This window comes from Trachypithecus francoisi, unplaced genomic scaffold (genome assembly GCF_009764315.1).
Source record: "Trachypithecus francoisi isolate TF-2019V2 unplaced genomic scaffold, Tfra_2.0 Lachesis_group4, whole genome shotgun sequence".
Classification (NCBI taxonomy): Eukaryota; Metazoa; Chordata; class Mammalia; order Primates; family Cercopithecidae; genus Trachypithecus; species Trachypithecus francoisi.
Window position 1 is genome coordinate 105,731,703 of NW_022681469.1, and position 13,952 is coordinate 105,745,654.

General features: G+C 53.6%; 1 protein-coding gene across 3 annotated transcripts in view; it reads left to right on the forward strand.

Annotated features, from left to right (window-relative positions):
* RADIL (Rap associating with DIL domain) overlaps positions 1–13,952 on the forward strand; it is an 81,458-nt gene that overhangs the window by 41,944 nt on the left and 25,562 nt on the right. For all 3 annotated transcript variants that reach the window (XM_033195111.1, XM_033195113.1, XM_033195112.1), the window contains exons 3-5: positions 3,779–4,026; positions 5,109–5,741; positions 7,113–7,150. In XM_033195111.1, the coding sequence (XP_033051002.1) occupies positions 3,779–4,026; positions 5,109–5,741; positions 7,113–7,150 (919 nt within the window). The remainder of the gene's footprint in view (positions 1–3,778; positions 4,027–5,108; positions 5,742–7,112; positions 7,151–13,952) is intronic.

The following is a 13,952-nucleotide window of genomic DNA, read 5'->3' on the forward strand; positions in this document are numbered from 1 at the left end:
GGTGACTCAGGTGATGAAGCTGTATCAGGTCAGGCACAAACAGGGCTCGATTGCAGCTCTCTCTGAGGGAACTTGGGAGGCCACGTCAGCCCCCAACAAGCCTGACAGCAGACCCCCTGGGAACACGAGTGCTGGGGTCCCGTCTCCTGCAGCCTCATCTTGGGACAGTGCCAAGTCACAAAGCCACACGTGAGTAAGAAGCCTTTCAAACTTCTGTGATTTTTACTTTAACAAAAGTGTTTATGCTGGGCACGGTGGCTCACACCTGTAATTCCAGCACTTTGGGAGGCCTAGGTGGGCAGATCACTTGAGGTCAGGAGTTCGAGACCAGCCTGTCCAAGATGGTGACACCCCGTCTCTAATCTAAAGATACAAAAATTAGTCCAGCATGGTGGCATGCACCTGTAATCCCAGTTACTTGGGAGGCTGAGGCAGGAAAATCACTCGAACCCAGGAGGCAGAGGTTCCAGTGAGCCGAGATTTGCTACTGCTACTCCAGCCTGGGTGACAGAGTGAGACTCTGTCTCAAAACAAACCAACAAAAAAGTTTTTAAAAATAAAGTATCATCAGTTACATTTACCTGACACCTGGGTTCCCACCTCCCAGACTGGGCAGGTAAAGGTTTTTATCGTATTTGTTTAGAGTTTTTAAAAATGAAATAAGTCAAACACGATATAAAGTTATGATAATGTATTTATTATAAATTATATATAACATATATTCTGTTACGTACTGGACGCTATACTACATCCTGTGAAACTGAAGGCATTTCTTCCACCAGCCCCAGGCTTACTCCGCTGCCTGCTGAGGACAGCCACCATGTGGTAAATTCACTGTGTGCCTTGTTTTGTAAAATAGCTCTACATTGATCACACGTTTGGCCGTAAAACACATTTGTTTGAATTCTCAGCGAATTAAAAAAAACTGAAATTATACCAACCACCCTCTCCGACCCCAGCCCAACAAAAATAGAAATCAGTGCTAAGAAGATTGCTCAAAACCATACAATTACATGGAAATTAAACAACCTACTCCTGAATGACTTGGGGGTAAAAAATAGCTTTGCGTGCAAATATATAAAGACCATAAGCGATGTACAGTGGTGTTTTAGGTGCTTTAATAAAAACTGAGCCAACACGTCATACCATGTGTTATGTCATGTCACGTGTCACCTGAAGCTTTGCTCTTTCACCCTGTGGTCATGTACACAGCTGACTACGGTCTTCTCTCTGCAGAGCTCTCCTCCCGTGCATGGCAGCTCCCTGTGAGGGGCGATTGGGTGGGTTCTGGGATTTGCTAACTCAAGCAGTGCTGAATGCACGTGTGCACGTGTGCATGCTCGTGTGCATGCATGTGTGCACAAGTGCATGGGTCCTGCTGTCTTTCCCACAGCAGGGGACTGAGGAGCAGAGTGGCGTGGTCAGTTGCTGTCCACACTGGCCATGCCCGCAGCCGTGCCATTGTTGGCAGTGGCCGTTGCTGCTGCTTCACCTCCCCCACACCTGCACTCAGAGGGAGGCTCTGTCATGCTTGTGGCCTTGGGTGCAGGGACAGTGCCTCCGCCCAGAGGAGAGGCCTCATCTCTGGCCCTTCATTGAAGGCTGGCAGCCTGGCCCTTCTACACTCATGCAGGCCCACCCAGCACCAGCAAGGAGACCCTGGGAGTGGCCCCTGTGTGTCAGCCTTGGTTCTGACCTGCAGACATCCCAACCCTGGGCCTGAGGAGGCTGTGGGGCCTTGCCTGGAGGAGCAGGGTACACTCAGCTGCAAGCCACTTGCCTGGGGCTGCAGCCCTAGGGGACACAGGCCTGGGACATCCTGTGCCGCATTTGTGGCCAGGCCCCCTGGGAGCCCCTGGGACTCTAGAAGGAGAAGCAACCCTTCCTGCCCCATGGCCCTGGGACTTCCAGAAGGTCACTCTGAGGTCACCTCCTGCAACCTGGCCCCAGAGTTGGGAAAAACTTGGGGGCCGGAGCATCATCTGGAGCTTTTTTCTTCTTCTTTCGGATCTGACCCCACAGTTGTGCAATGAGGCTGAGCTGTGGGGCTCGTAATGCTTGTGGGAGTGGCAGGTGGGACGAGGTAGGGGAACCAGGCCCCACCTGCTGGGCACCTGCCACCCGCCAGGCTGGGCCGGATTCTGCAGCCGGCAGGAGCACAGGCGATGAGCAGCCAAGCCCAGCAGCCTCGCACTGCGGCTGGGCGGCCTCCTTCACGCCCCAGCCCCCCGCGGGCTGCAGATGCACAGGCTGCCGGCTGCCTTGGGAAGGACGGCGGGGCTGCTGGCGCTGGTAAGGGTCGTCCTCGGCCAGCTGCCGCCTCCCTCCATCCGGCTTTTGTTTGGTTTTATTGGGAATGGCTGGAGGAAAGGCCGCCACAGATGGGGACGGATCTTAACCTGAAAGGCTGCGTACAGGGAACTCAGCAGAGGGCTCAGAAAAGACAGCGCCAGGTCAGCTGGGGACTGGTGAGCGGTTTTCGTCTATTGCAGCCGACTGGCTTTCCCAGAGCATGCATTTAGAGTGTGTGTCTGTATTTATGAGATTTTAAGTCTTCTTCTAAGGTTGTGTGTTATCTCTGAACTGTATGTGCATGTTTGTGTGCACATGTATGTGTTAATGTGTGTGAGTGCATGTGTGTTGGCATGTGTGTATGTGTGTGCACGTTTATGTGTGTGTGTTTTTGTGTGGGTGCATGTGTGTGCATGTGTGTGTTGGTGTGTATGTGTGTACCCATGTGTGTTTATGTGTGTGTATGAGTGTGTGTGCATGTGTGTATGCGTTTTTGTGCGGGTGCATGTGTATTTGTGGGCATGTGTATGCACATGTGTGTTTGTGTGTGTGGCTGCTTTGGTTTGGGAGTGTCAGAGGCAGCCTTGGGAAGGAGGCAGCCATGCTGTTGCAGGAGCAGGCTATCGGCAGCCCCATGGGCTGGGGTGACGTGGCTCAGTGACACCTCCTCCTTGTAAAGTGGGGGCAGGATGATGACCAGCCTGTCTCATCTCATGAGAGCACCCCCCCCAGGGGAGTTTCACCTGGTGCCCAGATGGATGGGGCAGGACTCTGGAGGTGGCGTGGTGACCCTGCAGAGGCCCAGGCTGCCGTGGGAAAACGTTTGTGGTTTGAGGCCCTGTGGGCCGTGGTGCTGGCTGGTCGGGCAGGCCGCGTGCGACCCTGGGCTGCCACAGGGCAGGTGTGGTCCCCTCAGCCTGAGGATTTGACAGGCAGGCTGCCGGCTCTGAGATTGTCCTGCGGGTGCCATGGTGGTGCCAAGGCATTGTCTGGTTTTTCGAGGGGCGTGGCTAGAGGGCAGAGTCCTTGAGTCTCCACCAGACCTGTTTTGACGGAACAATGACAGGCATTAGGAGACGTGGCTTAGTGGGATTTGAGCTCAGGAGGATCTGGGACGTGGGCGCTATTAGACTTATTTATTTTTTTTTGGAGGGGATGGAGTTTCGCTCTTGTCACCTGGGCTGGAGTGCAATGGTGCAATCACAGCTCACTGCAACCTCCGCCTCCTGAGTTTAAGTCATTCTGGTGCCTCAGCCTCTTGAGTAGCTGGAATTACAGATGCGCACCACCACACCCAACTAATTTTTGTATTTTTAGTAGAAATGGGGTTTTCACTATGTTGGCTAGGCTAGTCTCGAACTCCTGACCTCAGGTGATCCCCCCACCTCCGACTCCCAAAGTGCTGGGATTACAGGTGTGAGCCACCGCGCCCAGCCCTGGTGCTATTAGATTTCTAACTGTTCACCCTGTGTTGCTTCTCTTCCAGGGATAAACGCCCAGGCCCGGAGGCTGCAGCGGAGTCGTGCAAAGGGAACCCCGGCCCTGGCCCTGGGGGATGCCCGGAGCTCCCCTCCACCCCGGTTGCGCCGCACAGTCAGTGAGACCAGCCTGAGCCCAGTGAACGCCCTGCCTGCTGCCGCCCAGGGCCCTGAGGAGCCCGGCCCGGACACCATGCGGTACTCGCTGTACCATTCCCCGCACTTGCTCCTTCTGCAGGGCTACAGCCAGCAGCACGTGAGCCTCCCCTCCTGACACTCACTGCCCGGTGCCACTGCGGGGACAGCAGGCGGGACTCAGAAATCAAGGCCTCCTCCCGCCTTCAGCCCAGTCGGCCGCGAGCTCTGTGGCTGCAGCCCCTCTGTGTGTGCCGAGGCTGTGGAGTGGGGTGGCAAGGGCAGATGTAGAGTCATCCACATTTTCCCTGTCCAGGCCACAGCGGGCGGCAGTGGGGGCTCCTCACTTCCCCAATCCCAGAGTGGGTGTCCTCAGCACCAAGCACTTTCAGGGAGAACAACTCAGGCCTTCCCAGGCTGGGTCTCCCACCTGGCTCTGGGGAAGGGCATGGGCAGGTGGCCAGAGCAGGCGGCCAGGGCCAGTCTGCTTCCTGCTCCAGGCGAGGGGGGTGCTGAGTCACCAATTGGTGGCCACATTCTCTGAGGGGGCACCGAGAAACGGCCCCACCCCACCCCTACCTGCCCAGAGCAGTTTCTCACCACTTCCATTAGAGCAGGCAGGCTGTCGCCCCAAGCAGATGCCAGGCGCAGGGCCGCCTCGCCTCACCTTGCAGGACACTTGCCCTGCCAGACACTTGTTTTCCCTGCCCCCCTGCTTGCCTCGCCCCCCCGCCCTCCTGTGCAACCAGCTCTTTTGCTGCTCATTTCCATGAGCACTTTACAGCCATAGGGCTCCTGTGCTCAGGTCTCAGGTGGCATCTTCTCTCGGGGCGGTGCTGCCACACAGTTTTGGGGATGACCTGGGAGAAGTTACGAAGTCCTTGGTCCAGTCTGTAGAACCAGTGCCCGTTTCCCCACCAGTCCTAACCTGGCCTCTCCCTGTCTCAAAGCTGGGTCGCTCCTGGGTCTCTCATGTGTCCCCGGGGCTCCTCTGGGAAACCAGCCTCCACTGGGATGGGCCCGGACATCGAGAGGCGGGTTCCTGAGAGCTGCCTGGGCTCTGGTTTGGGGATGGCCAGGGACATGGAGAGCCTGCGGGGACAGCATGCCAGCCACGCGGCTTCAGCAACCAGTGACTAAAGACGGGCCACTTTTCCCGTGTGCTGCTTGCATTGCGCCTGCCCTGAGTGGAGTCTCTTTCAGGACAGCCTGGTGTATGTGCTCAACCGGGACCGGCACACGGTGGGCCAGCGAACCCCCTCCAGCAAGCCCAGCATCAGCCTCTCGGCCCCCGACATCCTGCCTCTGCACTGCACCATTCGCCGGCACCCGCTACCGGACAGCGGCCAGCCAGGGGGGAGGCTGGTCCTGGAACCCATCCCCGGGGCGCCCATCTCCATCAACTTCTCCGAGGTGGGGCGCAGGACCGTGGTGCTGCACCACGGGGACCTGCTCTCCCTGGGGCTCTACTACCTGCTGCTGTTCAAGGATCCCGCGCAGGCCCAGCCCCTGCCCTCCCAGGCCTTGGCACGCCTCCGGGCGGTGCCGCAGAGCTGCCGGCTGTGCGGGGCCGCGCTTGGGGCCCGGGATGCTGCCTCCCCTGCTCAGGCTGCCCTGCCCCGGCGCCAGCAGCTGCTCCTGGAGTTCGAGCCCCACCTCGAGGACACGCTGCTGCAGAGGATCATGACGTTGATCGAGCCAGGCAGCGACGACCACAAGCTGACCCCCGCCTTCCTGCTGTGCCTCTGCATCCAGCACTCGGCCACCCACTTTGAGCCGGGCACGTTCGGGCAGCTCCTGCTCAAGATAGCCAGGCTGATCCGCGAGACCGTCTGGGTCAGTGTGCTGGGGTGGGTGGTCTGGGTCGTGTGCTGGTCTGGGGGAGGAGGGGGCCCCGAGCTGGCCCTGGCTGGGGGGCGGGAGCGCCTCTATCTGACCCCCACGGTGCTGTGCCGCTGAGCGCAGGGTGGCCCTTCCCTGCCTGTGGCTGCCTCCCAGCCCCACAGGCCACCAGAAGCAGCCCCAGAGCCCAAGGCGTCAGTTACAGCACTTTGCCTCTCAGGGTGGGGGTTACATGGGGTCCGAGGTCACCTCCTGAGCTCTGGCCCGAGTCTCCTCTGCGCCAGGCACTTACTTGCAAACCAAACGCTGTTTAATTTCTTTCTCACAACCACCCTCACAATGTAAATACCGCATCCCACGTCACTGCGGCATCAGGGAAACTGAAGCCAGAGGGTTGTAAGCCACTTGCTGAGGGACCCGGGTCCCAGCCTGCGTCCCAGCCACCTGGAGCTGGCTGTGTGGCTGGCCCACTCCCGGCAGCACGCCAGGGCTCAGCCTGCCCCTAGGCTACAGGCTCTGAAACAGAGGCTCCCAGATGTGAATGGCCTGGCCCAGGAATTGAGCTTATAGACATCAGACCGAGCCTGAGTTCACCTCTTGCCCCTGCACCCACTACCCCATGCGAATGTCATTTGCGCATTTGTTTCCTGAAATGTGTGACTGTGTCGCCACTGCCCTGTCCTCGTTCCTCACCAAACATATAGACAATGGTTAGAGTCTATGCGCAGTCAGCCATCATGGTTACATTTAGCTAGATAATAACTTACTACTAAGGCAAGAATAATAATTTTTTTTTTTTTTCTGAGATGGAGTCTCGCTCTGTCACTCAGGCTGTAGTGCAGTGGCGTGATCTTGTCTCACTGCAACCTCCGCCTCCCAGGTTCAAGCGATTCTCCTGACTCAGCCTCCCGAATAGCTGGGATTATAAGCATACACCACCATACCCGGTTTATTTTTGTATTTTTAATAGAGATGGGGTTTCACCATGTTGTCCAGGCCAGTCTCAAACTCCTGACCTCAAGTGATCTGCCCGCCTTGGCCTCCCAAAGCGCTGGGATTACAGGCGTGAGCCACCTTGCCCAGCCTCTACTATTTTTTAAATAGCCGGTTGTTATGTAAGCTAGAGAGTTGTGAGATACTCTATTGTAGGAAACTTGTAGGTCATAGTCGGTAATGGAATGGGAAGATGTTTAAGTCACATGGAAAATGTCCTTTCCAGCACAGCTTGAATAAATAGTCAGCGTCACACAGGATGCCTGGGGCAGCATGGCTTGTTTTCATGTCGATGGTATAATGTGTATCTGAACGTGTCCCTGTGTTAGCCTGTTTTTCTCACTTGCTTTTTCTCCTGCTTTGTAATTGTAGGAGAAAACCAAAGAACTTGCAGAGAAGCAGGCGCAACTGTGAGTATGACCTAGTTATTGTGCCCGTCTCTGAGCAGCAGGTCCCGGGGGCTCACACTTCCCCGGGGGAGCCAAGTCCCGAGGGGTCTCCCCACGCCTTGGGGTCAGCTCCGGGCTTTGTCCTTCCGTCCAAGCAGCGACCTTTTTTGCTTCTTTAGTCATTACCCTGGGAAGCTCTGAGTTGGGAAATTGCTTCAGGGCACCCTTAAGACTGGATGGGTGAGGTCTTCTTTTTTTGTTTGTTTTTGTTTTGTTTTGTTTGAGATGGAGTCTTGCTCTGTCCCCAGGCTGGAGTGCAGTGGTGCAATCTCGGCTCACTGCAACCTGCACCTGCCAGGTTCAAGGGATTCTCTTGCCTCAGCCTCCCGAGTAGCTGGGACTACAGGTGCGCACCTCCATGCCCGGCAATTTTTTTTTTTTTTTTGTATTTTCAATAGAGACGGGGTTTCACCGTGTTGACCAGGCTGGTCTCGAACTCCTAAACTCAAGTGATCCACCTGCCGTGGCCTCCCAAAGTACTGGGATTACACGCATGAGCCACCATGCCTGGCTTTTTTTTTTTTTTTTTTGAGAATCTTCACAATTTTATTAAGTATGTATTTTTCATTTTTATTTTAAGTTCAGGGGTACAAGTGCAGCTTGTTATGTAGGTAAACTTGTGTCATGCAGGCTTGTTGTACAGATTGTTTCATCACCCAGGTATTAAGCCTTGTACCCATTTGTTGTATTTCCTGATCCTCTCCCTCCTTCCAGCCTCCACCCTCTGAAAGTCCCCAGTGTCTGTTGCTCCCCTCTCTGTGTCCACGTGTTCTCATCATTTAACTCCCACTTGTTAAGTGAGAGGGTATTTGGTTTTCTGTTCCTGCGTTAGTTTGCTAAGCATAATAGCCTCTAGCTCCATCCATGTGCCTGCAAAGGACAAGAGCTCGTGCTTTTTTTTTTTTTTTTGAGATGGAGTTTCGCTCTTGTTGCCCGGGTTGGAGTGCAATAGTGCAATCTCGGCTCACCGCAACCTCTGCCTCTCGGGTTCAAGCGATTCTCCTGCCTCAGCCTCCGGAGCAGCTGGGATTACAGACATGCACCACCACGCCCAGCTAATTTTTTTTTTTTTTTAAACGGAGTCTTGCTCTGTCGACCAGACTGGAGTGCAGTGTCGTGATCTCGGCTCACTGCAAGCTCCGCCTCCTGGGTTCATGCCATTCTCCTGCCTCAGCCTCCCAAGTAGCTGAGACTACAGGTGCCTGCCACCATGGCCAGCTAATTTTTTTTTTTTTTTTTTTTTTTGTATTTTTAGTGGAAACAGGGTTTCACCTTGTTAACCAGGATGGTCTCGATCTCCTGACCTCGTGATCCGCCCTCCTTGGCCTCCCAAAGTGCTGGGATTACAAGCGTGAGCCACCGCGCCCGGCTGCTAATTTTGTATTTTTAGTAGAGACGGGGATTCTCCATGTTGGTCAGGCTGGTCATGAACTCCTGACCTCAGGTGATCCCCCCCGCCTCCCCCCCGCCTTGGCCTCCCAAAGTGCTGGGATTATGAGCATAAGCCACTGTGCCCGGCCGATCTCGTGCTTTCTTTATGGCTGCACGAGGCTGTCTTTTGAGACTTCTCCTCCCTTGCTCTCCCCTGATTCTGGGTTAGAAGTAACCTGCTCCTTCAGGGAAAGGCGCAGCTCCTGGGTTAGAGGTAGGGCAGTGCACCGCCACTCTCCAACGGCTGTTTGCACAGAAAGCACTGTCTCTACCCTAGACACTGCTGGGGGGCTTGGGAAACCATTCGGTTGGGTCTAATACAGACGCACAGCCCCTGTGGCCCACACTCCCACCCTCGAGTAGGCCCTAGAGAGACACCTGCTTGTGGAGGGCAGTGTGCCTGTACAGGAGCTGAAGCCGTCACATGTCTCCTCCAGGCAGAGGGCTCAGCAGTAGCAGGGAATGACCTTCAGCCACTGCTCTCTCAGTGCAGCTGAATCCAAGACAATGCTGGGAAAAAGCACCCAGCACAGTGTCTGTGGTACGGTTAAATGCATACACACACACACACACACACGTGTGTGATGTTCACAGCCAAGCCATCCTGTTTAAGACACACATGAGAGATGACACTGATGAAAGCAGAATGGAAGGTGGTGGCCATGCTAGGCAGCGAGGGAGGGAATGCGTCTGGGGGGCTCAGGCTGAGTGGCTGGCAGCACCCCCTTAAGTCAAGCTGCGGTACACAGAGGCTTGTGTGATTCCCATCCATGCCTTTATTAGTCTGTTCTCACACTGCTAATAAAGACATATCCGAGACTGGGTAATTTGTAAAGGAAACAGGTTTAATGGACTCACAGTTCTCACAGTGGACTCACATGGCTGGGGAGGCCTCACAATCGTGGCAGAAGGCAAAGGAGGAGCAAGGGATCGTCTTAGATGGCGGCAGACGAGAGAGCGTATGCAGGGGAACTGCCCTTTCTAAAACCATCAGATCTCGTGAGGACTCATTCACTCTCAGGAGAAGAGCACGGGAAAGACCCGCCCCCATGATTCAGTTACCTCCCACCGGGCCCCTCCCACAACACGCGGGAACTGTGGGAGCTACAGTTTAAGATGAGATTTGGGTGGGGACACAGTCAAAGCCTGTGAGTGCCTCACCTACCAAAAATGGTCCATCCATAAAGCCCATTATTGCCATATGTGCCTGCTGATGTCTACGCTAGGTCCATCCTTCTTTCAAAGGTAGGAGGGACAGGCATGGGACAGCTTGAGGACCACTGACCTGGAGTCCCCAGCATCCCCACTGCCCGGCCCAGGGAGAGCTGAGCTCTGAATGCCTTCCACTTTCACTGGCAAACAGCTGCTCCCTCTAGCCAGGTCCCGATGCCATGCAGTGGGTGGGTCCTGGCCTGTGAGATCTGGGACTGTGTGAGGGACCCAGGCTGTGCCTCCCAGCCTGACAGGAGGGGGTTCCACAGAAGCCAGGCCCCGGACAGCATCGAAGGGTGATTGACAGCCTGACCCATGGCAAGGAGGTGGTCCAGGCCCGGGCCCCTACAGTGGCGCCTGGCATCTTGTGGGCTTTCAGTGCTGAGGAGAAGTTTGCATGGGAGTTGGGACTGGCCCAGTGACAGGCGTGGTGGCCTCCCTCTGGGGCTCTGCTCCAGGACAGCTGGAGTTCTGAGGTTGAGGCAGGGTGTGGAGGGGATGGGAGTGTACCCAGCCCTCATCCTCCTAGGTGCTGAGGTGCGGGGAGGACTGGAACCTTCCACCCCAGCGCCTGTTTGCTGGGCGGCCTGCAGTCTGAAGTGCAGCTCTGGGTGGACCCAGCTTCCTTGTTGACAGGAAGGCCGGGCCGTCTCTGCTGCAGCTGTGCGCTCGTGCTGTGCGTTCCGGAACCGTCATCGTTAGGGCCTAGAAACAGCCCTGTTTCCATCCCTCATGCACGCCTGGGGGCCTTTTCCTTTTTCCTTTGTAAAATAATGAATCACTTACAAAACCCAGAACAGTACAGACTCCGTCACTCATCCGTGAACCCACGCCTGAAACTGACATCATGATGATGATGATGATGATGATGATGATGATGATGATGATGATTTGGGATTTAATATTACTAACATTTTGTTTGCCCTGTTTGCCTCAAATCTTTGTGTTCTGTGTTTCAAATTGTGAATGACCACTGAATTTGACTAAATCATTTTCTGCATCTGTGATCATCATAGTTCGCCCCTTTAATCTGTTAATGTGGAGTGCTACATTCCTCGGTTTTCTTTTTTTTTTTTGAGACAAGGTCTCATTCTGTCACCCAGGCTGGAGTGCACTGGCGCAACCTCAGCTCGCCGCAACCTCCACCTCCACCCCCGGGCTGAAGCAATTCCCGCTCCTCAGCCTTCCAGCAGCTGGGACTACAGGTGCGCGCCCCCACGCCCAGCTAATTTTTGTGTTTTTTGTAGAGATGGAATTTCACTATGTTCGCCCAGGCTGGTCTCAAACTCCTGAGCTCAAGCAGTCCTCCCACCTCAGCCTCCCAAAGTGTTGGGATTACAGGCGTAAGCCACCATGCCCAGTCTATATTTTTAATATTTCGAGGAGCCTCCATACTGTTTTCTGTAAAGGCTGTACTAATTTATATTCCCACCAACAGCGTACAGTCCTTTCGAACACCTGTCATCTGTCATCGTTTTGATAATGGCCATTCTAACAGGAGTGAGGTGGCATCTCGTTGTGGTTTTGATTGGCATCTCCCTGACGATTAATGATGTTGACTATTGATCTTTTAATTAGGATTTTCCCATCTGAATTTATTGGTAAAATCGGTCTACATACTTTTTTTTTTGCATTGTCCTAGTCTGATTTTAGTAACAAGGTTCACAGAACATGAATTGGGGAGCTTTCTCCATTTGTTAGTTCTCCAGATTGGTTCGTATGAGGTGAGGGCTGGCCCTGAAGCTTTGCTGGAAGAACATCTGGGCCAGAGTCCTCAGGGAGGGAGACCCGTGTTGGCCAAATCCCTTTCTTTAGTGATGATTGGTTTATTTCATTTTTTATTTCTTTTTGTTCTTTTCTTTTTCTGAGATGGAGTCTTGCCCTGTCCCCCAGGCTGGAGTGCAGTGGCGGGATCTCAGCTCACTGCAACCTCCACCTCCTGGGTTCACGCCATTCTCCTGCCTCAGCCTCCCGAGTAGCTGGGACTACACGCATCTGCCAACACACCTGGCTAAGTTTTTGTATTTTTAGTAGAGATGGGGTTTCACTGTGTTAGCCAAGATGGTCTTGATCTCCTGACCTTGTGGTCCGCCCACCTCGGCCTCCCAAAGTGCTGGGTTTACAGGATTACAGGTGTAAGCCACTGCTCCTGGCGCTGTTTTTTTTGTTTTTGTTTTTTTGAGACAGTCTTGCTCTGTCGTCCAGGCTGGAGTGCAGTGGTGCAATCGCATGTCACTGCAGCCTCTGCCTCCCAGGTTCAAGCGATTCTCCTGCCTCAGCCTCCTGAGTAGCTGGGATTACAGGTGCCTGCCACCATGCCTGGCTAATTTTTGTATTTTCAGTAAAGACAGGGTTTTGCCATGTTGACCAGGCTTGTCTTGAACTCCTGACCTCAAACAATCTGCCCACCTTGGCCTCCCAAAGTGCTGGGATGACAGGCGTGAGCCACACTCCCGGCCTGTCCTGATGATTCTTAGTGCCCTAGAATCTTTCTTTCCCTGGGGTGAGTACCACATCCCCTTTCACTGGTTTCCTATTCGCCTGATCAGTTTTTTCCAGCCCGTACATGGAACCAGGGAAAGTTTACCTTCACCCTTTCTGTGTCCTTTTGTTTTATGTTTTGAAAGCGATTGTTTATTCACCTGACTTATCTTTGTTAATGGGCAAGTTGAATCTGTTTAGGTTTATTGCCATTCCTGATGTCTTTGGCCACATTTTTAACATTAGTTTCACACTGTTTTCTGTGCCTTTTGCCTTTAATTTTTATACTTTCCTATCTGATTGGATTTTTTTTTTTTTTTGAGACAGAGTCTCGCTCTGTTGCACAGGCTGGAGTATAGTGGCTCGATCTCAGCTCACTGCAACCTCTACCCTCTGAGTTCAAGCGATTCTCGTGCCTCAGCCTCCTGAGTAGCTGGGATTACAGGCACGTGCCACCACACCTGGCTAATTCTTGTATTTTCAGTAAAGACGGGGTTTCACCATGTTGGCCAGCTGGTCTCGAACTCCTGACCTCAGGTGATCTGCCTACCTCGGCCTGATTGGATTTTTTAAAATTCCCCTTTTCCTTCTTTATTAGTTTAAAAGTAATTCTGAAAATATTAATACCTTCATCTTTTTATGGAACACTAGATCTCAGGATGCTTCGACCCCCATCCTCACTTCCAGGCTTTCATTTTATTACTTACATTATTCCAGCTTCAGCTTGCTTTTAACACTACTGTGTCTCAAATCATTCTTTGTTTTTACTTCATTTAATTTAATTAATTACTATTTTTTGAGACAGGGTCTCACTCTGTTGCCCAGGCTGGAGTGCAGTGGTGCAGTCAGAGCTCACTGCAGCCTCAACCTCCTGGGCTCAAGCAATCCTCCTGCCTCAGCCTCCCGAGTAGCTGGGACCACAGGTGTGCACCACCATGCCCTGGCTAATTCTTGGATTTTTTGTAGAGACAAGACTGAAGTGATCCTCTTGCTTTAGCCTCCCAAAGCGCTGGGATTACAGATGTGAGCCACCACACCTAGCCCCCAAAGAGCACTTCTAACAGTTTCCTGCAATATATTCACCATTTCATTTCCCTTCTTTTCTTTCTTTCTTTTTTTTTTTTTTTCTGAGACAGAGTCTTGCTCTGTAGCCCAGGCTGGAGTGCAGTGGCGTGATCTTGGCTCACTGCAACCTCCGCCTCCTGGGTCCCAGTTCACGCAATTCTTCTGCCTCAGCTTCTTGAGTAGCTGGGATTACAGGAATGCATCAATATGCCCAGCTAATTTTTGTATTTTTAATAGAGACAGGGTTTCACCATGTTGGCCAGGCTGGTCTTGAAGTCCTGACCTCGTGATCTGCCCACCTCGGCCTCCCAAAGTGCTGGGATTACAGCTGTGAGCCACCGTTCCTGGCTTTTTTCTTTCTCTCTCTCCTTCCTTTTTTTCTTTCTTCCTTTCTTTCCGGGTGTGATGACACTGGCTGAGCTGTCTGTGGCTTGCTTTCTCACTCACGACTTCTCCAGGTGGGTGGATGTGGCTGACCCACATTTTGGGGTGCGCCGTTCCCTGGTCCTCTCCTGATGGACGCGACAGGCATGCGTAGGCCGTGGCCGGCAGCCTACGCTCTCGCCTCTGTGCT